At 39.1% G+C, this 27,940-nt stretch overlaps 1 protein-coding gene across 6 annotated transcripts in view; it reads left to right on the top strand.

Annotated features, from left to right (window-relative positions):
* Window positions 1–27,940, top strand: part of Glis3 (GLIS family zinc finger 3) — a 446,841-nt gene that overhangs the window by 352,770 nt on the left and 66,131 nt on the right. For all 6 annotated transcript variants that reach the window (XM_048352520.1, XM_048351965.1, XM_048349751.1 and 3 more), the window contains one exon: window positions 24,608–24,752. In XM_048352520.1, coding sequence (XP_048208477.1) covers window positions 24,608–24,752 — 145 coding nt within the window. The remainder of the gene's footprint in view (window positions 1–24,607; window positions 24,753–27,940) is intronic.

The raw sequence follows: 27,940 nt of genomic DNA, 5'->3' as shown, positions 1-27,940 counted from the left end.
CATTCTTTAGATACAGTAGCTCATTCAACTAGGACTGCACCCCACCGTGCTATCATTAATTTTGGGTTTCTCAGTCTTGCAAAAATGCTGTTAAGAGATGGCTAAAAATCTTGTGGAATCCTAGTTTCTTGTTAACTGTGGTCCTCTTCTAATGGTGTTAAAACAGGAAATTATTCTCTGGTTATTTTCAGTATCTCCATCCTAGCTCCTCTTGAGTACTTATTTCTGCACTGCTCACAAATAGGTGATAGCCAAAATCTTTTCAAGTAGAAACTTTCTGGTCATCAGTTAGATTTTTCAGCTTTATTACTTATCTATTTCCATGTTAAAATGTGTATCTGTACTTTTTCTAAGCATACTTTGATAAAATAAAAAAAAAACGTAAATTCACCAACAGTGTAATCAAAGCTTCTTCCACCAATAGTTTTTCCTTTTCATTTCCTCTATCTCTCTGTCATACACACACACACACACACACACACACACACACACACACACACACACACACACACACACACACACACCGGCATTTACCTTGTGTTGAAAAGGTGTAAAAAAAAAAACAACTAGTGTCCTAACAGCAATTTCAGTAATTGTTGCAAACTGTTGTGATGTCCAAAGGTTTCTGTTCTGAGGTCTCTATTACAAAGGCCAACCTGTTGTTCGACCATTTTGATTAAGTTGTACCTTAGAATGAGGAAGCCTTTGGACCTGTATCTGTCTCAGATATGAATCTTATCTGTGATTTTAGGGGAAATGATTTCTCTTCTTTAAGGTTCAGCTTCACATTAAAATAACCTAATTTTGAGATGGGAATGGTGGTAGTGGCTCATGCCTGTAATCCTAGCTACTCAGGGGGCTGAGATCAGAGTATCAGGGTTCAAAGCCAGCTTGGACAGGAAAGTCTTTTGAGATTCTCATTTCCAATTAGCCACCAAAAAGCTGTAAGTGGAATTTTGGCTTAAGTGGTAGAGCACCTTCCTTGAGCAAAAAAAAGCTCAGGGATAGCTTCTAGGCCCTGAGTTCAACCCTTAGGACTGGTACACACACACACACACACACACACACACACACACACACACTCACTCTATCTCCACAGGGCTTTTGAACCGCAAGTTTAAGTGAAACCTTGTCTAGGAATGACCCAGAAAAAATACTCAAGACTGTAGAATATAGAAAGGTTTCAGCAAGGGGCTAGGAATATAGCTTGGTAGTAGAGTGCTCACCTCGCATACATGAAGCCCTGGGTTTGACTCCCCAGCACTACATATACAGAAATAAGCCAGAAATGGCACTGTGGCTCAAGTTGTAGAGTGCTAGCCTTGAGCAAAAAGAAGCAAGGAACAGTGCTCAGTCCCTGAATTCAAGCCCCAGGACTGGCAAAAAAAAAAAAAAAGGTTTCAGCAAATGGTGAAGTCTTTTTTTCTTGGCACCACTTTTTTTTTTTTTTTGCCAGTCCTGGGCCCTGGACTCAGGGCCTGAGCACCATCCCTGGCTTCTTCCCGCTCAAGGCTAGCACTCTGCCACCCGAGCCACAGCGCCCCTTCTGGCTGTTTTCCATATATGTGGTGCTGGGGAATCGAACCGAGGGCTTCACAAGCACTCTTGCCACTAGGCCATATTCCCAGTCCCTCTTGGCACCATTTTGTTAAATGAGAAGGAAATTATTATTTTGAGTGATCAGAATGAAATGTTAACTCTCTATACCTTAGCTTGGGAAGAATGTACAACACCCCTACACACAGTACATTGGCTGTGATTTGTTTTTACATTCAGTGGCAGTCATATACCAGTGTCCCACAGAGTTACTGCCTGTCACTACTAACTTGTGATGATTAAAAGTACAAATCACTTTCATCACTACTTTACCTCATTTTGTATTTCCAAGGACAGTACTGGACTCTGATAGAGAATCTCAACACAGAAGACAAGCAGAGAGCTGAAAGGGACAAGCTATTTTGCAATACTGGTTTGGGCTAACCCAGTACACAGGTCCTGGACATAGGAATTTGAACAATGTGGACTTTGGATACAAATTGTATTCTGAGATGATCATGCAAAGGACATCCTTGACATTTTCCTCCTGTGTACATAAACAAAAACAGAAATCTAATTTCATTTCCGTGTACGCAAAATAGCAGTCAAAGGTGATCCATTCTTTTCTCCCATTTTTAAAATTTTGTTTTACTAAAAAAAGTTTCAAGTTGTATGAACAGTTGTTCACACAATTAAAGTTTGCTAATAAAAACATTAGTCCTAGCCTAATAAAGTTACAATAAAAGTTGTCAAAATCAAATACCACACTTTTTAGTTCACAAAGAGTATTTCACAATTTTTTCCCACTTCACATCTCTACCTAGAGTATTGAGACCACAATATAGGATATGTAAGTTCAGTATTGTCAGTGAAAGTAAGGAAAGGTGAATTGGTATTTGAAAGACCAATAATAATATGAGTGCAATTACCCATTTTTTCTCCCCTTTTGAAATAATAAGTGAAAGGAAATGTGTAATAATCAATACTTTTGTAGCACAATTTAACTCAGCATTTTTATTTGTATTTAACCCTTTAACCTTCACAGAAATTCTACAGTGTTAATATATTAGTAATTATTGTGGCCTTCTGTTATGGGCCTCATACTTAGGAAATTCCTTCCTCAGATTTCTCTAAGCCCCCTCTCTTGGTGGCATGAGCAGATGGAGCATCCAACAGAGACATCCTGAAGCCATTTCATCTTACTCTGGAAGCAAACAACCTACGATTCCAAGAAGCTGCATGACTTTACAAAGCCACTCAGTGAGCAGTAGAATTGGCCTTAAACTGAGTTTTGCTTTTGCTTTCCTTTTTCTTTTTTTCTTTTTGACTGTGCATTCAATGTTACTTTGGTTTGCACATTTTTGCTATGGCAACTTTGTAACTTGTCAACAAGTTCTTGGCATGATGGCTGCTCTCAGACATTTTGTCATGGCCTTCAAATAGAGATGGTCAAAGAGTCCTCATGTTTGGTATCATTTCCCAAGCCCCCTCTTGGTAGCTAAACTAACAATTCCAAACCAAGTGAGTCTCCTTGATCCTGGACTGGAATTCACATGGGTGATAGTCCTCATATTATCTCCTTATCTACTCTCCTATAAGCTCACTCATATATAGGCATATTTATGTATATGTATATGTATATGTATATATATATGTGTACATGTATATGTATATGTATAGTGGAAACAACTAGTACTCCAAAATGCTGTAGAACTCCTCCAAGGGATGTCCTAATGGCCCTATAATTGGATTCTAATTCCATTGGGGTTGTATGATAAACAAATCACTCCTGCTGCCATTGTGGCTTCAGCAGAATCTTTAGCAGACTCACTCCAAATCAGACCTCCAGAGTAATGCTGACATTCTGATTTGGGATGCCTCAAATTAATTCTATATACCAGAACCTGAAATTAAAACAATTTCCAGTGTCATCCACATCCTAGCGATGACCTTGTAGGGGCAGAGAAGTACAGAGGGTATGAGATGCTGCTCTTTGTACAAGCTAGCAAGGTGGCCTACTGTTAGTAGAAAACATAATACCAGAAGGTTGGAGACAAAAGGCTTTGTTATTCACAGTAACAGTAGTAGCCAGAGTGTCATCATTTTTTTTTTGCCTTTCTTTGTTCATCTTTCCTCCCTCCTTTCCCCCTTCCTTCTTTTCTTTTCTCTTCTTCCTTCCTCACTCCTTTACTTCTTTCCTTTCTTTTTGTCCTCTCCTTCCTCCCTTTCACTTGCGTCCCTCTCTTCCTTCTTTCTTTTGCCATTCAAATTGGGGTTTGAATTCAGAGCTTGTCCTGCTAAGCAGGTATTCCACCTCTTGAGCCACACCTCTAGTCTTGATCGAGTTTCTGAGGTCCCAATTTCTACAAGGTGTAACCTGAAGAAAACCAGATACACTCAGTGGATTGTGCTATAGGAAGGAACTCTGAGCTTTGGGAACAAGATATCTGTTACAATGAACACAGGCATGCCTACCTTCAAGTCAGAAGGGATAGAGATTTGGCTGTCTAAAGCTGTCTGGCATATAAATGTCTCTGAATAGATTGTCCAGAAAGTTATGTTTTGTGACCTCTGCTCACAAAACACATGCAAACTTAATAGAATCATAGAAAGTTGCCACCTTAACAGTAGGTTCTTGTTGTTTTCTCTTTGATTGCAAACCACCCTATACTAACCCACTCTGCCTTAGAACACTTTTTATCTTTTTCAAAATGATTTACTGAGGGCTGGGAATATGGCCTAGTGGCAAGAGTGCTTGCCTCCTATACATGAAGCCCTAGATTCGGTTCCTCAAGCACCACATTTAAAGAAAAGACCAGAAGTGGCATTGTGGCTCTCAAGTGGCAGAGTGCTAGCCTTGAGCAAAAAAGAATCCAGGGACAGTCCTCAGGCCCTGATTCCAAGCCCCAGGACTGGCAAAAAAAAAAAAAAAAAAGATTTCCTGAAAACAATGACTGAAGCTAGGGAAAAACAATGTAGATATTTGAAAAGACATATTTTTTATCTTGTCAGTTGCTCTTTTGCCCATTTTCATCTCTGGGTAGCAACAGTTACCTTGTGCTTCAATTGAAGAGTGCTTCACTTGCACACACTTAAAATTATCCAATCAACTACAGTAGAATAGTCACCAATGAGTAGAATAGCCACCATTACCATCAGTCTCAGTCTCATGGATTTATCCCTAGATGATCCCTGCATAACTTTGCTTCATTAAATGACAAAGGCAATGCAATGGTTCCTTCCCTCTCATTTGTATATCAATATTACATTAGTTACTTGTTTTCAAGGAGCATCTCTATCCATCCTCTGTGAAGAAGGATCGAGGATTTTTAATGAGAGTATGTAGGGATTGGAAAACTGAGAAAAGATGAATGTACTTGGACTTTGATGAGGCTATTTCAGTGAGTCCCTATGGAAGAAAAGATATCTTGAAACCATTAGATGTGAAGGAAGAGAAAAGTACCAGCAGTAAGAAGCATTGAGACAAAGAAAGCGGGGAGATGAAATATTTTAGAAGTCAATGGACAACTCATACTGGAGCTTGTCCTTCTACTGGATTTTTCAAGGCTAGAAATAAAAATGGAGCGGAACCATGTTCCATTCATCACTTTCCTTTGGCTTTTTTTTTTTTTAAAAGGAATGTAGGCACAGCATTCTGAAATGGATATAATATTATCAGAGTGTTTTCAAAACAATGCAAGGTAGTGTGTTTGCTCACGTGTCAATGTCACCCAATGGCATCAGCCATGTATGTGCCCTGTTTGCTGATCATGGGTGTGGCCTCTTGGTCACATGCCTATGAAACAGGACTAGGCCACCAGGAACAACATCAATACTGAAACAGAGAGATGATATTTACATTTATAGGGCTGTTAGGTTTGTGGTAATGAAAACCTCAAGTCTCATTTCCGGCCTGGTATTTCCAATTTGGAATTGTAACACTTCATCTATGCGCTTTTGTTTTTTTGCCTTTTAAATGTTCTGTGATGTTTCAGCATTTAAGAAATTCCCAGGGAGTCTTAATCATCTCACAAACACTAGTTGTTGTTGTTTTTTTTTTTGGCCAGTCCTGAGCCTTGGACTCAGGGCCTGAGCACTGTCCCTGGCTTCTTCCCGCTCAAGGCTAGCACTCTGCCACTTGAGCCACAGCGCGCTTCTGGCCGTTTTGTGTATATGTGGTGCTGGGGAATCGAACCTAGGGCCTCGTGTATTCGAGGCAGGCACTCTTGCCACTAGGCTATATCCCCAGCCCACAAACACTAGTTTTATAAGCTAAGGGTCATCTTAGTATCTCAGTTATTTTTCTTGGTGCCCCAACTGAGTAATTCTGATACTATATTTTTTCATTTTAGATTGTCCCTGTACTGTGTTATGTGTGCGCGCGTGCGTATCCTGGGGCTTGAACTCAGGACTTGAGTGTTATCCCTGAGCTTTTGTGCTTACGGGATAATGCTCTACCACTTGACCCATCATCTCTCCTCTACCATTTTATTTTTTGGGGGGGGGGTGTTATTTGGAGATAAGAGTCTAAGAAACTGCCCTGCCTGGGCTGGCTTCAAACTGTGATCCTCAGGTCACAGCCTTCTGATTAGTTAGGATTAGACATAGGTGTGAATCACTGGCATACTGCTTTCCATACTGTCTTTTAATTCAAGTTTCCCTGCTGAAGATACTAATAAATGGACAAAGAAAAAAATCAGATTTTTTAGAAAACTCTAGCTGCTTTTTTTTAAAGCACAGTTGAATTTAAAGCTACTCTCCATATTTTGCATAAACTCTCATTTAAAATATTTTATTACAGTGTTGAAAGGGGTGACATTGACCAAGATACACTGTATTCATAAACTGCCTTGTTGAATGGCAACTCCTTTGTACAACTAATTAAAGATAATAAAAATATTTTTGAGAAGTGCAATGTTTTATTAATGCAAAGAGATGTGCATTCAGGGCTGCAGACCAGTGAACAGTAGTCATGGCAACCAAGAAGCCATTGGGACAAGGGGAAAAAATGCAGGAAAGAGTAAGTGTTTTAATCCTTAACTTTAATCCCTTTACTTCCTTTACTCAAAATGAAATATAAATCAGGCGCCATGCAGTGTTGCAATTTTTCTCTGAAAGGGATGTTGGCAAAAGAGGATTAGTAACGGACAGATGTGTTTAAGGAATTTAATCACACAATTTGTTGTAAAACTTCTGAGACCACGAGTGACCAGTTCCTTTGAGTGGGCGTCAATGAGAACCAACAAAACATACTTTGAAACTGATTAGAGAGTTGGCACAGGGGGGCACCCCTGTATGCTGGCATTGTTACATCATTTCAGCCGTGGTAATGACATGAGAGACCAAGGAATTTGTTTGGTTGTCTCAGTGTGGGGGGTAGGCGACTTGGGGGAGGGGTGTCTTGGTAGAATAGAGATATTCTTTTGATCTTCATGGTACTAAGGGAAAAAAATTAAAGTGGCCTGTATTTCACATGTTACTTCTTGATATTTGATTACAATGGAAACGCTTCAAAGGGTATGGGCATCCCATCCTCCAAAACACTTGCATTTCTACAGAAAAGCAGAAGTTTTCATTTACATGGACAATGAGACAAGATTCTCAGAAAGTTTGCTGATTATTTCCTAGTTGTCTCTACATTGTGCTTTTTTTAAAAAAAGATCATCGTCTGCCATGTAGAATCTAGATTAGAAAATATGTCGTACTTCTTAATTTCTGAATTAAAAAAATTATTACGTTTAAGTAGTAGTACAAAGGGGCTGCCATTTTATAAAGCATACATGAATGCATACAATGCATCTTCATCAATGTCATCCCTTTCAACATGCTCACCCACCCTTCCCAACCTACCCTTTTCCTCACTTTTTAAAAACCTTCATAGGTTATAGATTGAATTCTTGACTGCACTGATTTTTTTTTAACCTTCAGTTTCCTTTCTTTGAAATTGAATTTAAACATCTACATTCCCTATACTGACTTGAAGTTGTTAATGGTTGTATTCTATAACACCTCAACCTTGCTAGTTTTACTTTGGGGATGGTTGGGGAAGACAGAGGAATGCCTTTTATGGTACTTTTGCTTTACTCCACATATTTTGTGTAAGAGTACTTCTCAGTTACATTTCCTTCCAGTGGACTGAAAATTTCTACCACAAAGGGCTCTTTGCAGAGATCTGAAGTAGCTTCAGCTTGTACTGGCTTCCTGTGGTGCCAGAATGTGAAACAACTTCCAATAATAGTATCTTCCCAAGGGGATGTTGATAATTATGACAGACAAGCAACAAGAAGCATGGAGCATTGGAGACTGGAGTTAGACACAGCAAAATGCTGAGTTTGGAGTTTTGCATAGACCCCGAGAACAGAAGTTCATATTGTTGAAATCTGAACGTGGCAGAATGAATATCTGGGGAAGAAAACTAGTATCTTGATCTCCAGCATCAAGGATGATTGCTAACACCTGTTTGTTTGTGCTTACCTTCCTGTAGTATATTTCTTCCCATTCTTTTGATGCAGCAAGGCTGAAGTAGAGGTAGACAATGCTTCTGAGATGTCATCCTTACAACTAGGAATGGCTACTTACATGCAACTTTGTTATCTTTCCCATACTTCCCTTGAGAGTGTTTTGGCTTTCTGCTCAAGATTTCTGAGGTGCAGTAATTTGTGTAATTTGGGGGAAAGGCATTGAGCTAATTGTAGGGGGATAGATACGAAGAAGAGAGAGAAAATTATATGACTATCCCCCAAAAAGGCAATATGGATTCTCAACATGAAGATCTCTTGGGCAGACTTCAGGCAGGCTCTAGAAAAGTTCAATTCCTGGCTTAGGCTTTGCCCGAAGACACTCAGAGTCATTCCTCCCTTTTGATGATCAAGGAGAGTTGCTTCCTCTTACTAGTCCATCAAAAGCTTGTAGGGTTCATGAATGGCTGTAAGTAAGATAAAGTGTCCTTAGGCAAAAGGGAGAAACGATCGTCCATGCAGTGCTTCTGTCCCTTCACAAAAATAACATCATGGGCAAGTTCTTATCTTGGCATGATTACCTCTGGCAAGGAGAGGGGGGAATATCTCTGGGATAATGTTAAAGGCTGCATGTGAACAATGGCCAAGGTGATAAAGGTTATGGGCTGGTCACTTAATTAAGCAGGAGTCAGAAAATGGAAGCTGCCATCTTGGTTGTGTAGGTTGCCAAAGCACATGTGTGAGGGGGTGAGAGTGGCTAGATTTACTTTGGGCACGTTTATCTGGAAATTCATGTGTTCACCTTACTTATTCAATATAGCCTAGACAGTAAATCTTTAAAGGCAAGGTAAAAAATTGGATTTGTTCCCAGCCTTGCCAAATGAATGAGAGCTATGAAGGGCATGTATAAAATGCAACGAAAGTGTATTTTCTATTGGAAGAATTGCTTATTTTCACATTCTAAGAGGCAACATAGAAATGTGAAAAGTATTATTGCATCTGTGAGAACACACAATCTGTCTTAGAAGGTACTGTTACAAGTATAGAAAACCAAAAGTGTCATCACCAAGATAAAGGGGAAATAGTATTAGGATATAAACAAAACCAATATGTGATTTTAGAATGGAAAGATGTGGGAAACAAGTTCAAGGGAGAGGTGATATTAACTGGACTGTGGAAAGTAGGCAGAGTTCACTGTAGACATGTAGAGTATGGAGGAAAGGGGGATTCCAGATGAAGGAGGTTTGTGCTTACAAGTGCAGCATGAGGCATATCTGAGAATGCACATGATTATAGGGGAAACCATATTGCCTCTGACTGATGCAGGTGAAGGGATGCAGAGCTACATAATTGTGGGAGAGGTAGCTTGTTAAAGCTCATGAGTTTGGGTTGTAGGTATGATTTTTGATGGGAGTCTCTGGGAGACTTTGCTTGGGGTTTTGGTATTGTCAGTAATGTTCTTGAGGAAAAGTAAACTGAGTGTAGGGTGGATGGGAGAGCCAAAACTAAGTTTTGCCCCTATTGCAATGACAGCATTCAACATTTAGAAGTAGGCATTTTTAAAAATTGTGAAAACTCTCAGGACACATTAAAATCAACCTTAAATACTTTTCAGTGATTCCATTTTAATTACATAAAAGGAAGCAGGTGGGGGGATGGAAGGGAAATGAGATCCTCTGATTTCTGTAGCTGGTGCCTCCCCATACTTCCTACATGGTAACACAGGCAGGGGCTCTAGTCAGAAATCAATTCAAGAGAAGACAATGCAGAGCTGGTGAGATGGACTGGGGGAAGTAATTACTAGATAGCTGGTTGCTTTAATTAAACCTTGAGAATATTTGAATAGAAAGAAAAATGTTACACTTGAATGGATGAGATGGGAGGTATATGGATGCATTGGTAAAGCCGGCTAGTGTTAGAGAAAATTTTGAAGCTATGACAGACAAACACTGAATCTTGCTTTGAGCCTTTACATATCATGACCAGGCCCAAAAGGAGGAAGAAAAGCATAGCAAAGGCAGAGTCTATTCTAATACTTCAGTGTGTGTGTGCGTGTGTGTGTGTGTGTGTGTGTGTGTGTGTGTGTGTGTAGTGTACATGTGCATGTATTCCATCCTCCAGTTTAGTGTTCTGATTTTGAGATCTACCTTTTGACATCCTGGTGTAATTTGGCTTTGTGATGCACATCTTTGTGCCCACTTGTCTATTGTTTTCCCATGATATTCCTCTCTCTACTATTCCATGGGAATAGTAGACTATGCCAATTTTAGAAAAATACCTAGGATTAAAATAGTATTTTTACACATGTATCAATAGAATATAAAAAAATCTACAAGCTGTATGCCCTTCTGATTTCAATTGAGCCCCAACTCTATCTAAGATAGATGGTAGTTACTGATTTTTGTAAATAAGACATTTAGGATAAGTATTGACATCTAGAGTGTGTTCTGAATGTCTTTGTTGTTGCATTGGGTTTCTAACATATTTTAGTTTTAATAAACTCCAGAACTATATTCTGTTTTTGTTTCTTTTTTTTCCTCCCTTCCACTTTAATGCTGAAGGTTGAATTCAGGGTTTTGTACTTTGTTATGCAAGCTCTGTACTGCTTGAGCCATACACCAGTATCCCCAGACCTTTTTGTCTTATTTTACAGATAGGGTCTCATGCTTTTGCTAGGGCCTGTCTTGAATCATGATACTACTATTTCTCTTTACTACAGAGCTGAGATTACAGGTATGAATCACTGCACTTTGCCCCTGGCTATATCCTGAGATAATTCTAGTATGATATTTTTGAAAACTGTGCTCAGGTCTTAATTAAGGCAAACATTGTCTCAATCAAGAATTTACCTCAAATTCTTGTTTTGAGGCTAAGCAAGATTCTAATGTGTTGTGAGCATGGGTATCACTCTCAGTGATCCTAATGGCTGCTTCTTAAGTAAAAAATAATAATAATTATATACAACAGTATCAGTGTTCTCAGGTAACTGCACATTGTCCTGTAATACTATCACCAAGTTAGTTTAAAATCTCACTCCACTTAGAGGGTAGTTCCAAGGCTTTGAAAGTTGTCTTGCCAAAGGTGGCAAAGCTGACATTCTAAAATTCGGATAAGTTCAACTAGAATCTCCATTCTTTTTCTTTGTTTTATTGTTATCGTATGGCATATAAAAGGAACAGCTGATACAAAGAAAGAAAATGTCCAAGTCCCAAATAAAGGAGAACAGCAGAATTACTATTATGGAATACTATAGTATGTCCACAGTAAACATTAATGAAAATAGAATAAACTATATAAATATGAGTTAACATGTGTTTGTCACTGATTATATACCATGAGTTCATGAAATATCATTATTATCTCATGGTATCCCAAACCACAGCCTTATGAATGAGGTGCTATTACAACATACAAAAAAGCTGAGGAGATATTAAGCAACCTTTCATGATTGTGTAATATTTCATGAGTAAGGATATGAAGGCTCAAATCTTGGTCAAGTCTGCATTCAGAGCCTACGCTCTTCTATAAAATAGATAAGCTATTATGAAGTCGTTATCAGTAGTATTGTATTGTTCATTGAGCACAGGCTATTTTTATAGGCACCTAACTCCCTTGGACAGAGACATAAAAATCATATTAGTGCCAGAAAATATATTCATCAAGTTTGGAAATAGCACCAGAGGGGCTCATGTGGTTGTCAGTTGAGTTGAATGAAATGTAAAAGGCTGTATGTTAAGAAATAGCTCTGGAGGTTTAGAAAGTTATCTTTCCAATACAAAGAGCATTAAAAAATAAAGAACATCACATATTTTAAAAGTTTAAGGAGTTTATTTGATCATATTTTATTTATATCAGACTATAATCTCTATAAGGCCAAGGAGCTCTATTGTCTTTTATATCACTTGATTCCTTTAGACTTACAGGGTTTTAGGCAAAAGATAAAGACTTGATGAATATATGCTGAATAAAGAGAGATATTGGATGGATTTTCAAAATCAAAAGACTGGGTTTGAAGTGTAGCTGACGCAGGTCATGTACATGGCCCTATGTTCAAACACAAATATGATGTCAACACAAGGTACTATTTTAGGCTTTATTCATAGAGTAAACAGAGACTATTCAGAAGCTAGTACTTGAATAATGTTTGCACATAAAAGTTTAGTGTGAAGAGTAACTCAAGTGGCTATGCACCAGCAGTATCATGCCTGTTACCCTAGGTACTCAGGAGGCTGAGATGTTGAGAGTCATGAAGCCAGCCTGGGCAGGGAAGTCCATGAGAATCTTATCTCCGGTTAACCACCAAAAGGCCAGAAGTAGAGCTGGCTTTTAAGTAGTAGAGCACTAGTTTCGAGCACAAAAGCTCAGGGACAATGCCTAGGACCAGGCCACCTCAAATAAATAAATAATAAATTGAGGTGGGGAATGGAATAAATACCATGGAGAAGTATGAACTAATAAGCAAGGTCTAATGTTTCACTCTGTGACTTTTATGTGCTGGCTTAGTGATAGGTGTTTTCTGTTTCTTAACCTCATTTAGTTCTCAAAGTGACCCAAGAAGCTTTGTTATTATCTTTGTGAAAGTCACCTGCATTCAGGAAATGAATGTACCTGCTCAGAGTCTCTCAGTAGATAAATTATGGTTTGTCCTATTTCTCCTGCTTAAGTTTTATTTATGTATATTAAATTTAAAGTTTATCCTGGGGAGAACTTGCTAAAGGAGTGCTGACCACAAACCATAACCTCTTTGAAGAAAGTACTCTGTGATCTCACAGCATTCTGAAAGCTCAACTATTAAAAGTGCTATAAAAGTAGGCAGTGAGGGCTGGGGATATGGCCTAGTGGCAAGAGTGCCTGCCTCATATACATGAGGCCCTGGGTTCGATTCCCCAGAACCACATATACAGAAAATGGCCAGAAGTGGCACTGTGGCTCAAGTGGCAGAGTGCTGGCCTTGAGCAAAAAGAAGCCAGGGACAGTGCTCAGGCCCAGAGTCCAAGCCCCAGGACTGGCCAAAAAAAAAAAAAAAAAGTAGGCAGTGAGCCAAAGTTACTCTGTGTGGTTTGAGGGCAAGGGGAAGAAGAAACCCCAGTAGGTGAAAATCAGGAAGACTCTAGTTCAACTGGAGGCAAAACTTTCCAGAATGTCGGTTTAGCTAGCAATAGAAGGTGCTGAGTGGTAATCAAAAGGATGATATCAAAAGGATAGAGAAACAGGAACTATGTGGTTTAATACTAAAAACTGAAATTCATTTTAATGAAGATTCAATAAAATTAAAAGTTCAGTTAACTTTTAACTTCTTAGTGGCCCTAGCCACATTTCAAATGCTCCTTAATCCCACGTGGCTGATGGCTTGCAATTTGTGCAGGGCAATATTTCTATATTGAGAGATCTTAGTTGGATGGCACAGCTATAGAGCTGAAGATAAGATTATTGGACCTCAGTTCCTCTTGGCTCTAAAATTCTGTTTCTGTGAACCATTATTTTTGGCTAAATAATCCATTTTTCTGTCTGTGCCTGTACTGGCACAAAATTTTTCTGTATCTCATGGAGATAATAACCTGGCATGTGTTTCCAGTCAGATATTGTGGTAGGCCCATCACTTAGCAAGGATACGATTTTTAGCTTTCAGAGTCACTGCTAACCAAATAGGTAACCTCTGATTAAAAGCAGCCAAATGAATATTTGTGGCTCCAAAGAGATTTGTTCCAGTGCCATTTTTCTAAGTCCTTACACTCATTTCTTTTCCTTGTTGCAAATCAGTCATTCCCAAAGGAAACAAATTTGATAGCAGATTGTTGGAGATTAATTACCTATGATATGCCAGAGCCACTTCATAAATGTCATTGCTAAGGAATCCCCTAGAGATGGAATTTTTAGATCTGACTGAAATTAATTGTAATTAATATAATAGGTTAATTCATTGTAATTATTTTTAAGCCTTTTGGCAATGAGTTAATTCCCCGAGATCCACATTGCTCCAACGTGTCATAGAGAACACTTGATAAGAATGTTCTGGTAATAAATGTTAACCCTCTGGGGGGAGGGACTCATACTTGACTTTCCTTCTATCTGAGTCCCTTCAAAAGCGTGTTTGGTGGCGAGTGATTCCTGGAGAACAAAGGAAGCCAAGGCGTATGAAGTGATACATAAACATTCATGGCTCAGATGGGCTATGCTCATTGGACAAAGAAAACAAAAGGCTTTTGATTGTGCCTGGTTTTCTTTGGAAGCTTGTCACAAAATGCCTTTTCTCCTGGAATAAGATGTAGTGAAACTGAAAATCGAAGAAATCTGGGCTTTTTTCCCTTTCCTAATTATTTCCACTTGACTCACTTAATCTTGGATGATTATTTAATCATATTTGAAATGAGAAAATGATGGGAGTAGAATTTCAGTCTCTTGTTTTGAGAGCCTGTAAACATTAACCAAATAGTCGTGAACAACAACAACAAAAAACACAAATCATAATTGACGGTGCCCTGTTTTTATAGATTAGAAAAAAAAAATCCCTGCATTGTTAAGAGAAGTGGATCGAATTTCTACATGCAGGAACCTTGTCAAACCATGATGGGTGATTTCATTATTAAGGTTGAAAAACTATCATTTGGAACAAATACTTCATAATGAAAAATTGTACAGAAGCTGAAGAGCCAATTTGTTTACTTGTACCTGGACAGTCCAAGAAATGACGCATTAATGTAGTTCATTTATTTTAAAGTCATTAAAACTCAAAGACTGGGGAATTGGTTTTTAAGACCCAGAGTTATCTGATGTCTTGCTAGGATATCCATGAACCTTAACTGCAGGTTTATTAGTAGCAAGATACAGGCAAACTTAAGACTTACCAAGACTCAATCAGGGACTCATTCTACAAGAAACCTTTGTGAAAGTTAGAACTGAAATGGAAACAAACTGCCAAGATAAAGTTGTCCCTGACAATAATGTATTAGGTTCACCATGTATTGGGGTTGCTGTGGGAAGTCATATTAAGTTGGGACACAGTGACAATCTGAAACCCCTTGAATGCTCCCAGTTGTTCCTGTAAATCAGGTCTTACTTTTAATTTAGTTTCTACAATTTATTTATTTTTGCCCTGTTATTCATGATGCTCAGACAATGCTGCTTTCACTGAACATCCATTTTTGCTAGGGTTTGGATGAGTCGCTTTCAAAGAGCCATTTTCTAAAGTGTGGTCCCTAGGGTGGTACTATTGAGATGTGGCTAAACCTATAGGAGTTAAAGCCTGATAAGAGGTCTCTTAGCATACTGGGGGTGTGCTCCCCAGAGGACTATATTCCTGGCATCTTTTCTCCTTCATGAGGTAAGTTGTTTGTTCTGCCACACACTCTATTTATGTTGTTCCACCTTCACTAATGGTCCCAAAGAGATTTTTTCTGAACTTGCATTTGAACTTCACATGCCAGGGCCCCCATGAAGAGTCTCTTCACTCTGTTATCTCAGATTTTTTGCTGAATGACCTTCAGCCTGCTCCTTTTCTATTCTCTGCTGTTCCTTAGGCCAGAGCTTGGGGCCCTTTGCTTGATTTCCCTCTTTGTCTCATATTCCATACTGAATTCAACTCCACCTTCAAAATAGATGACAATCAATTCTTGCCCTCTCTGATATCAAGTGATGGGCATCACTCTTGTTGGAGCAATGTGGGAACTGCCCCTTCCTGCACACTCTAGATTGTTTGCCCTTAGTATTTAAAATGATCTTTTCAGAACACAAGACTGGCTACTTGCTTTCCTGATCACATATTCCCATTCCCTTACAACTACAACAAAATTACACAGTAAGTCTTCATGTGTTTGAAGTCCTTGCCAATGGACCTCTGGCCGTTTCCCCTAACTCCTTGCTAACTTGCTTGCTGTTCTCCAGTAGCTGTTGTCAGAACCTGTCAACTTCTCCCCTCCATGTGAATGCTCTGGGCTGCCTGTCTGACTTACTCGCTTTATTTAGGTCTCTGCTTTATTACGTCCACTCCCGAAAGGGACCTTCTCTGACTCTACCTTGGAAATGGACCATGAGGCATGTAATACCAGTGTGTTGTCCTCATAAGAGTCAGGCTGGCTCTGAAGTGGTACAGTGAAGACTAAAATACATGTCAGGGAAGGAAGACGAAGAGGAAGAAAAGCCATGGAGAATTATGGGGTCCAACTCCAGAGAAAGAGAACAGGCAGGTGTCCTGAATAGGGAAGTTCTGCAGTCGTGAACAAGTCATGAGTCTCTTTTTCAATCTAGGAAGTGGCTTGCATAATTGAGCACTTGCCTAGCAGCTCATAGGCCTGAGTTCACACTCTAAGTGCCACCAAGAATTTCTTATTTCAGGATCAAAAAGTCAACATGGACTAGTTGTAGTAATTCATTGCCTATAATCTCAGCTGCATGGGAGGCAGAGGTAGAAGGATCACAGTTTAAGGCCAGCCCTGTGAAAAAATGTAAGCCCCCTTGCCCCAAAATGGGTAAGGTATGGCTTTGAATATGACCCCCAGGAGTAATGACAAAATGTAAAAATGAGTTTCACCATTCTTAGAACCAAGGTTGCTCAACAAGGGAACTAGAACCACTATGTATGTGTTTAAGGTGCAGATTATAAGGCAGGTTGAATGCCAGTCTTTACTTTTGTCAACTGTAGAAACCATAGCACTGAACCAGGCTCAAACCCGATGATGAATCTGAATGGCAGAGGACAGGAAAACAGAGCACTAATGCTCCATTTTGTCTTACTGCCTCTTATTTGTCAAAGAAAGATCCCTAAATAATGAAACGGTCTCAGAATATACAAAGTGATGACAAGATATGCTTAGGACTTTGCTAGAAAATCTTTGTTTCTTCCCTTCCTACACCAAGAGCTGAATGGTGATAAATAAAATTTGAGGAGAGTCATAAGAGGGAGGGAAAGTATGTGAGCCTCTGTAGTATGGTGAGGTCACAGGAGAAAGTTAGGAGGGATTTATTTCTTAAGCCATTGTAATGGAAACTAAGAGCCTGACTAGGTTCTACTACATTGAGTCCAACCTTGGCACTTACTGGCTGTGTTTTTCTAATGGTCTCATCTCTTACATAAAACTCAGAGTTGAGGGAATCCAGGGTAGAGTATGGAGCACATGACAGGAATTCAGTATGTCTTGATTGAGTTCTGATGCCATCTTTGACAGGGTATTATGTGTACCCATTCACCCCTTTTCAGTAGGATTTTTTTTTTCTTTGACCTGAAATAACTTTCCATATGGGAGAGATTTTACCAGAGCTTCCTAAAGAACCAGAAATGTATAGTGTGGGGGAGGGGAGAGCAAGAAGGAGAGAGACATTGCCTTAGATGCTTTGTGGGACCTGGCAAGTCCGAATTTTGCTGGCAGGATGGAAACTCCCAGGCAGAAGCTGATGCTACAGTCCAGCAATAGATTTGCTTGTTTTTAGTCCAATGACAGACTTGCCTCTTTTTTAGTTCATAGAACATTTCTCCTTTTGCAGTCAAAGATTTGGCTTTTGTTTTTTGCACTTTCACTGATTGGATGAGGGCCACTGAGATGGTAGAACATAATCTTTTAAAGATATTGACCCCCACCTATACAATCCCTTCACAACACCTAGACTTTGTGTGGTGAAATTCCTAGGTACCTAGAGCCTCTCAAGAAAAATTAAATGTGACAGTATTCCTACCTCAAGGTTCATATGGACTCTAAAGCAGGGAAGAAAGATGCCTACGACACTGGAAATAAAAATAGAGGATGAGCCTAGATGGTTGGCATTGAAATAGATTGGGTTTTATTTTATTTTCCAGTTATAGAAGGGGCTTGTGCTCTATTCTTTCTCTCTTGGCTTTTTCTATTCACAGCTGATGTTCTACCGCTTGAGCTATGCCTCCATTCTGGCATTTTGCTGGTTAATTGGAGAGGGAGTCTCACGGTCTTTTCTACCAGGGTTGACTCTGGACCATGTTTGTCCCATCTCAGACTTCTGAAAGCCATTAGTACTTGGCTTCACACATCTCTTTTCAATGAGGCAACAGGTTTTTTCAATCCCATCTTCTCTCTTTTTCTTTCTTCCAGGACACTTATCTCCCTCTTTAAAATTTACTTATTTAGGTATCTATTATCTCTCATGTCTAGAATGTGTATGTCTCAGAGGGAATCTTTGTTCTCATTATGCTTGTATCTCAAGAGCTTAAAAAAGGATCTTGCCTGTAGTCCTAGCTACTCAAGAGGCTGAGATTTGAGGACAGTGACTCAAAGCCAGTCCAAGCATGAAAGACTGAGACTCTAAGAAATATTTTTGTAGTTATTGAGTAGAAAGCTAAAGAAGGCCAGGCACTGGTGGGTCAGGCCTGCAATTTTACCTACTCAGGATGATGAGATCTGAAAATTCCAGTTCAAAGCCAGCCCTAGAAAGGAAAGTCTATGAATCTCTTATCTCCAATTAACCACCAGAAAGCTGGAAGTGGTGCTGTGGCTTAAAGTGGAAGGGTCCTAGCCTCGAGGGAAAAAGCCCAGGGACAGCACCCAGGCAAAAGCTCAGGGACAGCACTCAGGCCCAAGCCCCACAACCAAGAAGAAGAAGAGAGAGGAGGAGGAAGAGGAAGGATAAGGAGAAGAGGAAGAGGAAGAAGAAGGAAGAAGAGGAGGAGGAGGAGGAGGAGAAGGAGGAGAAGGAGGAGGGAGGGGGCAAGCTAAAGAGTGGCACAAGGGGGGTATGTGTCTAGAATTTATGAGTGTGACTAGGGCAGCTGAGTTAATCAAATTATTGATACAACATATCAGCCCTTTCATATAGAAAAAGGTCTAAAAAGAGTTAAGTTCCTTGCTGTCTCTTAAGAGCTGATATTAAACTAGACTTTCATATATCCCCAGAAGCTAAGAAAATGTTGAGATATGCATTATATACTTGGATTATGCAACTAGTTTAGATTCTTTTTCCTAATATAAAACTGTGTGATATTGAAAAGACACTCTTCTGCTTCTTGCATAACTCACTTGGTAATTCCCGGACTGGAGAATACTTAAGACCCTTAATAATCTGGAAGGGCCTATCTTGATCCAGTAACTTGGGAGCAGTTGGGAACTTTCATGTCATGACTTCATAGCTAGACAAAATGGCCCTCCTTTGGAAACATTGCATGAGGTTCTCAAGGCTTGTTCAATTTAAGAAGCACTTTCTAGAACCATGCCTAATCCCAGAGCAAACCAAATTAACTCTCGCCACAAAGTCGTATAGAATCACACTCTTGGAAAACATGAATACTTGCTGAAGCTAAGGAAGATTTGCTTGCTTTTGACGCCAGGATTAGCCACAACCATGAAATTCCTTGGAAAGCTCTCATTGGTACTGATAAGTGTAAAACCCCAGAGCATCTGGTAATAGAAAGCAGAGAAACATTCATGTCGGCCCTTAGTAGAACATGTGGCCCCCAGATCACATTTCAGTGATGGAAGATAAATTAAAAGTGATCACCAGAACTCATTCTAAGCCTTGATTTTTCCCCCTAGATTTTCTTAAGCAGCATGTGTTATGTTAGTACCAAAATAACAAACATGTCTTCCAGAGGCCTCAAGAGAGCCCAGGGAAAAGAGGGCATTGTGCTATTCTTTAAATTATTTTAAAAGAATATTTTATTTATTTGTCCTGGTACCAGGGTTTGAACTCATCTGATCTGAACTCACCGGGCTTTCTTGCTCAAGACAGGTACTCTACCACTTGTGTGATGCCTCCAATTTTTTTCTTTTTTTAATTCTTCATCTGAGATTGTATGTCTTTTTAGGAGCTTTTACGATCCAAGAAATACAACTTTCTAAATATCTGTAAGTAGATGTCTATCATCTGTATTAATCCACTTTTTTTATTGCTATCACAAAATACCTGAAACAAGTATTACAAGAAAAGAGGTTTCTTTTCCTTGTTTTGTGGGCTAAAATCTAAACCACATGGAATGAGGCTGGGAAGAGACTCCATGGATGTTGCATGGAAACTGATGTCACAGGGGTAGCTTGTCACATGATGAGACAGAAAAGCCAGAAAGTGATTCAGGAGTTAGGCTTTGCCTTCTTGTAACTACTTCATCTCTTGAGAATGTGAACAACCTATCCTCTTCCCAAGGCAGCACCTGGGTGACCTAACCAGTCCCACTGGGTCCTACCTCTTACAGGTCCCTTGAGCTGTCCACATGGAAAGCAGGGGCATTGGAGCTAAGAAAAGTACTGCCTGTCTTTGATGCCAGGATTAGCCATGACTGTGAAAAATTATTGGAATGATAACTATAAAACCCTAGAGTAGGAGAACAGTGAGCTCCTCGCTTTGGGGATCAAACTTCTAACACACACAGACATGTGGGACACAAGCACACCCAAATCATAGCAAAGTGTTTTTGTGTGTGTGTGTGTGTGTGTGTGTGTGTGTGTGTGTCTGTGTCTGTCTGTCTGTCTGTCCATATGTCAGTGCTTCTTTCTTTTTCTTTTTTTCTTTTTGGCCAGTACTGGGCCTTGGACTCAGGGCCTGAGCACTGTCCCTGGCTTCTTCCCGCTCAAGGCTAGTACTCTGCCACCTGAGCCACAGCGCCCCTCCTGGCCTTTTTCCATATATGTGGTGCTGGGGAATCGAACCGAGGGCTTCATATGTAGGAGGCAAGCGCTCTTGCCACTAGGCCATGTTCTCAGCCTGTCAGTGCTTCTTTCTCACCAGAGTGTAGTTCACAGTCATCATTGGATCCATCTTCATCAGCCAGTTCTTCAGATGCAAAACTCTCAGTTGGTAGAAGCTGCTAGCTTCTTTGGTGTCAAAATCTTATCACTATGACCAGCTTCAAGCTGTTGATCTTGATATCATTAAAGGGGGAAAAATCTGGAAAGATGTGCAGAGTGAGAAGTCTTAAAACTTGTGCATGCCAGCTTCAGCACATCATTAGAATATAGAGGAAAGGATTTTAAAAAGTAGAGGAAACAAATTCATAACATTCTAGCAGAGAACAAACATTAGGTTCTCATATGGGAGTTTCCTTTTTCTCTGGCATTTTGTCTATGTGTTCTTTATGTAACTGCTAACATTTTGTATAGAGAATTTTGTGTTTTGCTTCTTGATTAACACCCTCAAGAATATCATGTTAACTGTTGCATAATGTTCCATCAAACTGATGTAAGATTAGCTATTAGCCCTAATTGTAGGCATCTATGAAACTTAACTAATCTTTAATACTGCTATAAGTAATGCTCTAATATCATTGGATATGTGTGTGTGTGTACATGTGTATGTTTATTGATCTTTCCTTCTATTTCTAACCGTTTCCTTAAAACAGATTCTAAAATAAAATTATTTTACTTAAGGTCTTCTGAAAAATATTTCCTGAAACCATCTAGAAAGTTTGTAGCAGTATTTTCCTCCTCATGGTATTTAACAATGGTTCCTGTCTGTAAATTCCAAATATTTAGGAGGCAGAGATCAGGAGGACATTAGTTTAAAATATCATAAAATCCTACCTCAACAAACATACTAGATGTAGTGGCAACATGTCTGTAATCCAAGCTGCCTTCTTGGAAGGCATGTGTACAAGGATTGCTGATTAACATCTGCCCAGGAGACTCTTATCTGCAAAATAGGACTCCATCTGCAAAAAAAAAAAAACCCACAACAAAAAACAACCCCAAACCAGAGAAATGGCTCAAGTGGTAGATAGCTTGCCTAATAAACCCTAGTACCTAAAAGAAAGAAAAAAAGATGAATCCTTTTTCTGTAACTAACCACCTCTCTCTCGCTCTCTCTCTTTCTCTTCCTGTGGTGTGTATGTGTGTGTGTGTGTGTTTATTGGGACTTGAACTTTAAGCCTCACAGTCTCAAGTTCTCATTCAGCTTTTGTATTTTTCATGGCTGGCACTCAGCTACTTGAGCCATCCATATCTACAATTCCAGCTTTTGATAGTTGATAGGAGTCCAGATCTGGGAAATTTAACTGCCTGGACTTGCTTTGAACAGTGATCTGTAGATATCAGTTTGAGTATCTTGGATTATGGGCATCAACCATCCGCATCCGGCTTTCACTACCACTTCCTTTTTATATCAAGTTATAGTTTCTGATCATTTGATCAGTAAGTTTTTTGTTGTTGTTGTTTATTTGTTTTGTTTTTGCTGCCAGTCCTAGGGCATGGACTCAGGGCCTGAGTTACTGTCCCTGGCTTCTTTTTGCTCAAGGCTAGCACTCTACCTCTTGAGCCACAGCGCCACTTCCGGCTTTTTTTCTATATATGTGGTGCTAAGGAATCGAACCCAGGGCTTCAGGTATACGAGGCAAGCACTTTACCACTAGTGCATATTCTCAGCCCTGTTGATCAGTAAGTTTTAACATTATACTTCTCTGTAAGTCTGCTATTTTCCCTTTTACCATTTCTAGTTTTCCTTTTAAACATTTTGTCTCCATGTGAAGACTTTGTACAGCTCTTCCCTGTATCCCATGCATCCTGTGTGTCATAGGGCCTAGGCCTGATCTGTGTCCCTATTACTGCTTGGCAAGTCATTGCAGGTACACAAAGGGCCTGGCCTGCAAGTTCTCTCCCATGGCTCTGTGGGCCTCATCCTCTCACTCCTGTCAAAGACTTTTATTATTGCAATCACATTTCCTATCCCCCATCGAAACTCACCACCCTCCTCCCAAACAATATCTCACTTCTCAGCATTCCCTTTCTCACAGAGCTCAACACTGTCCGATGTGACATGTCTCCTGTTTGTCCTTCACCCTCATCCTCAAAGCGGAAACTTGATAAAGATGGGCAATGCTCTTGAGGGCAAAAGAAGCATGGGACACTCAGTGAATAGTTGTTAAAGGATTAAGTGTACTCTGGCCCTATATTTAAACATTTATAAATGCTATTTCCATAAAATAAATTTAAATGCTGTCTTTATTTTTTATTATATGAACATGGGTTCATTATAACTTTTATTCTTGTGTACAATGTATTTTCATCTTATTCATTCATCTACCTTTCTGTTTTCTCTCTGCTGGTCCTTCTTCCCCAAGAGTCCACCTTTTACCTTCACATATTTTGTTTGTTGTTTATTTATAGACCTAGATTTTCCAAATGAGAGAAAATATTTAATATTTGTCTTTCAGAGCTTGGATTATTTTTTTAACACAATGATCTCTAGTTCAATCCATTTTCCTGGAAACAACATAATCTCCTTTTTTCCTCTCTGGCTGTAAAATGTGCTATTGTGTATACTTACCACATTTCCGTTTTCCATTCATCTATTGGTCTATTGAAAAGTGCTGCAGTCAACCCGATGAGAGGCTATCCTATGCTGTCTCTCAGCCCTTTGCATGTATACCTAGGAGTTAGACAGCAGGATCATTTTGTATTGTTTGAAGAGCCTCCCTATTGTTTCCCATATTGCCTGGGCCAATTGATAGTCCCACCCACATTTGTCCCATCATCAGCACTTGTTACTGTCTCATTTTCTTGATGATAGCAACCTGACTGGGTTTTGACTAGAATCTCTATATTGTTTTGATTGCATTTTTCTTTGTGACTAAGGATGTTGAACTTTTTTGATGTACTTATTGGCCATTTGTATTTATTCTTTGAGATCTATTCACTTGCCCACTTATTGATTGGATTATTCTTTTGCTGTTTATTTTTTTTAGTTCTTTATATATTTTAGCTATTAATCCCTTGTCAGATGAATAGCTGGCAAAAATTTTGCTCCCAGTCGATGGGCTGTCCCTTCACTGTGGTAATGTTTCCTTTATAGTGCAGAAGAAACCTTTTAATTTCATTCAGTCTCATTTTTCAGTTCTAGCTTGTAGCTCTTTAAATGGCAAAGATAACTATTTGCAATATAGTTGTTTTGTAAAAATTACATATTTCCAGAATGTTTGTGAGTATGTCTCTGAACAATCGAGTTGATAATTTTATGTCACTAAACCTTCCATTTAAATTTCTATTAAAAAATCAGACTTGCTTATTTTTAATAGAACAGGTAAATTTTCACCTACTCTTATTCTAAGATTTTTTTTATTGTTTTGTTTTTTATGTGACTTCTTCAATCTATAAAGAATTTTGTTGTGTATGATAAAGTCAAGATCTAAATTGCTTTTTTTACCCCACGTAACTTGTTGGGTTTTTGTTGTACATTTGTTAAGCTCTACTTTTAATCATAGCTAATAATGTTTTAAAATTTAATGTGAATATTTGCCTCTCTTGTAGAATTTGTAGGAGTCAGTTCTCAGTGAATGGTTCTCCATTGTCTGAGTGGTATTTCTATTCCAGTAGCTCTATATTTTAAAAGTACTTTCCAATATGGATGAAATTTGTTCATTTTTTATTATTGTTACAATTTCCCATTAGATACAGAGCAAATATCTGGAAGCATAATAGGAAGTTGGGTTCCCTGACATGGAAAGTCCAAGTTTACTTTTAGTCTAAAGTACCTGGCAAGTGTTACCAGGAGTGAAGTTTGGCTTTTCAAAAATTTTGACAGTGAATGAAGCAGATACTTTCCTCATATGGGCCTCTTAATAAATATTTGTGGGTTGAATTGCATTGAACCATAGGGTATGAGGTCTTTCTGAGCATGTGTTCCAAGGACCAGTTTCCCTTCTCCATCTCTTGTCTGTTTTCTCCTTCTCTTAGCTGCGGTCCAGCGCAGAGCTTCATCCAGACCTTCTCACAGATTGCCTCACTGTGCAGCCCCTGCAGCCAGCCACTTCCCCAAGAGATACTGCTGCAGAAGGCCCCTTGGGCTGCTCCCCCAGGTCCGGTCCTGACCTCTACCCAGGTAAGAAAGCAAAAGCAGAGCCAACTACAACCATCCTTCTTTAGGCCTTTTACTCTGGTGAAAGGGAATGTCACATGAACAAATTATGCCTAAAACCATCTGTATTTGGCTTTGTCAATGAGCTACACATTGCTCCCCTCTCTGTGATTCCTGAGCTACATTTGGTAGCAAACTGTTTTGTGTTTATGTTTGTTTTCCCTTGTCCAGAAACACAGTAAAATAGTGCATTAGCTCTTTTAATTTTGGACTTCTGCAAAAGTTCAGTGCACCCAGCCCTCCCAGGTATCTTAAATTTACTGGCTTGATTTAGATTCAGAGGAAATAACTGCCCCCTCCACACACCTTTAAACAGGTAACAGGCTGAAAGTAAATTTCTTAGTGGAAAAGTCATTGTTGTGGTTTTATTTGAAAATGAAGCTCCAAATGCCCCAAGATTGACTTGTAAGAATATTCATTAGTAGTCTTGCAACTCTTGAAAGAAGAGGAAGGGGGAAGGCAGCCCAAAGCACCTTCCTGCTGCCTGGGATTGAATAGTAAATGACTTTAGATTTAGAAAATTGCATGTATGTGGTGAAAAGTACAGAAAGTACTACAAGGAATTTTTTTTTTGCTTACTTTCTTGGCCTGCATTTTTGTGCGACAGTGGTGATGTACACGCACAAACATAATTACTGTCATTGCATACAGAAAGCTCTTATTGTAGGCTGTATGGAAACCAAAGTCTCAGCTGCACCCCACTGCAGCCCCTGAGTACTTTCTATTTGCTCTGAATTAAACTTCCCACCCACTCTCACCTCCACCCGATGCCATACCCAGGGCTAGCAAGCTGGTCTTTTATTTTTCTTTTGAAAAGTACTAATTAATCCATAAAGAACAAAGAATTAAGAAAACAGAATGAAGAATTTACTGAAGGCATCCTTGTAGAGTATTATATTGTATTTATTCAAACATGTATATAATATACTTTGCTTATATTCTCTCTCTCTCTCTCTCTCACACACACACACACACACACACACAAACACACACAATCAATACCTTCTCTTGTTCCCTTTTGTATAGCTTTTATTGTGTCCTGGGGCTAGAGGTCAGGGCCTAAGTGCTATCCCTTAATTTTTTCACTCAAATCTCTAATTTGAGCCACAGCTCCTCTTCTGGTTTTTTTTTGATGGCTCATTAGAGATGCCATTATTTGTGGACCTTACTGACCAGTCTAGGTTTTGAACCATAATTCTCAGATCTCAACCTCCTAAGTAGCTATGATTACAGGTATGAATTACTAGCACCCAATGTATAGCTTTTTGATTTAATAGTTCTCAGATGGTCTAAATGCAGGAAAAAATGGATATTAACTGCTGATTTCAATACTACCAGACATCAACATCCATGGTTCAGTTTTAGTGGACCTTTAGCTTTTCCTTTGGTTAAAACTTCTTTTGGGACCCATAGAAATGATATTCAATGTTAGAAGTTTCAAATAAGGTGCTTACACAAACACACACACACACACACACTCACATACAAAATATGCCATAGCACAGTATGACACATACATAAATATTTATATTAGATATGTACCTGAAGAATGATTATATTTTGATTACATATTCATTCATATACACAGATTCATAATTTGCTAAATTGTTATTTGAACATTTATTCTAGCACATTAAATTAGCAATCGGGTTAAACAATCCATACAACACTCTCCTACTTCTTCAGTCCATAATATATATCTATAACCCAAGAGCTATTTACAAGTGACTGAGGAATAGATCGATATTAAATATCAATCATTTCCAATGATAGGCCAGGCATGTTTTATTCAGCCCTCTTTGAAATGGCCTGGAGAGAGCCATGCTATCTACAACCATGAGAAATGTTGATAGCTTTGTTACACTCACACACAGCATGTGGTTCATGTTCAGAACCCTCATGTGTTTTTGGTGTATGTTTGTGGATGTCTGCTAGTGTCTGTAGATTTTTGGAATTTTAAAGATTGTAAAGTTTAGTTTAAAATGGCTTTGTGATTCCAAATAGATTTTTACATTCTGTGTCGTGATCTCACAGAGATCTTGAGCCTCCAGCTGTGGCAATTGTGCTGCCAACAAGCACAAGGAAGTTAAGTTGCCATAGCCATTGACCTAACAGCTTCAGATAGACATACATTTTCTGGGATGCTAAGAATATTTAATGCAGACAGGTGACCATCTTAGTCAACTTTGTTCCTGGAACAAAGGTAGCTTATACCCATGAGACTCTATCTCCCTACTTCTGATTCCTGCTTCCTTCAGGCCCTATTTTACTTTATTGGCATATACATCTAGGTGTGCATATTAATTATTATATGTACTATATAATATCACACATATATGTATGATTATACCTTTATTTTGCAAAGTAGGCAACGAACTCAGAAGAGGCAGAACCAAACAGGAAGAAAAGCTACAGGACAAAACTTGTAGCTTTCCTGTAAAAGTGCTAGAAACATACTTGTATTTGTACATCAGCTGCAAGCATGTGCTAAGCTCTATGGAAAAAAAAGTCAAACTGTGAAAAAATGCCAAAGGTGCCACTGGAAACTGTTCATCAATTAGCTGAATGTAAAATCTGAAGTGTTAAGGCATTTTAATGAAAAATAAGGCTTGTCTAAATGGCAAAAATACTCAAAGTTATTCCCTTCACTTTCTGTTATTCAAAACGAGGAAGGTATCTTATCTATTTCATGATGGTCAGATACTTGTGCCTTTGAATGCTGACAAAATGATTTGTTCCAAAAATATTTGTGTATTATCTATTGGGACATATTTGTGGAGGGCAGGAAACAGTAAAATGTGGCTTTGAACACCAGTCTTAGAACAGCCACAGTAATTCAGGACTCAGAATCTCCAGATGTCTTGTTTTTGAAGTGGATATTTTCAGTGGCTGGTGAATCATGATTTACAAGGTTTTCACCAAAGAGATGGTTTCCAGAACATCACAATAAGCAGGAACGGTCGCAGTTCTGATACACAGACTTCTTTTCCTTTGCCTCCTGTGTGTCTTCTTTTCCCCCAGGGCTGGGGCTCACACCCAAGGCCTAATGCAGAGGCCTAATCTAGATGCCACTAGATTCCCCAGCTCTGAGCACATGAAATTCATATGCCTCCTAAAATGTCTTTCCTTATTGAAGCAAACCTTTCAGGTTG

Source organism: Perognathus longimembris, chromosome 1 (assembly GCF_023159225.1).
Source record: "Perognathus longimembris pacificus isolate PPM17 chromosome 1, ASM2315922v1, whole genome shotgun sequence".
Lineage (NCBI taxonomy): Eukaryota > Metazoa > Chordata > Mammalia > Rodentia > Heteromyidae > Perognathus > Perognathus longimembris.
The sequence above is the reverse complement of the archived record's forward strand: the minus strand, read 5'-3'. Positions and strand labels throughout refer to the sequence as shown.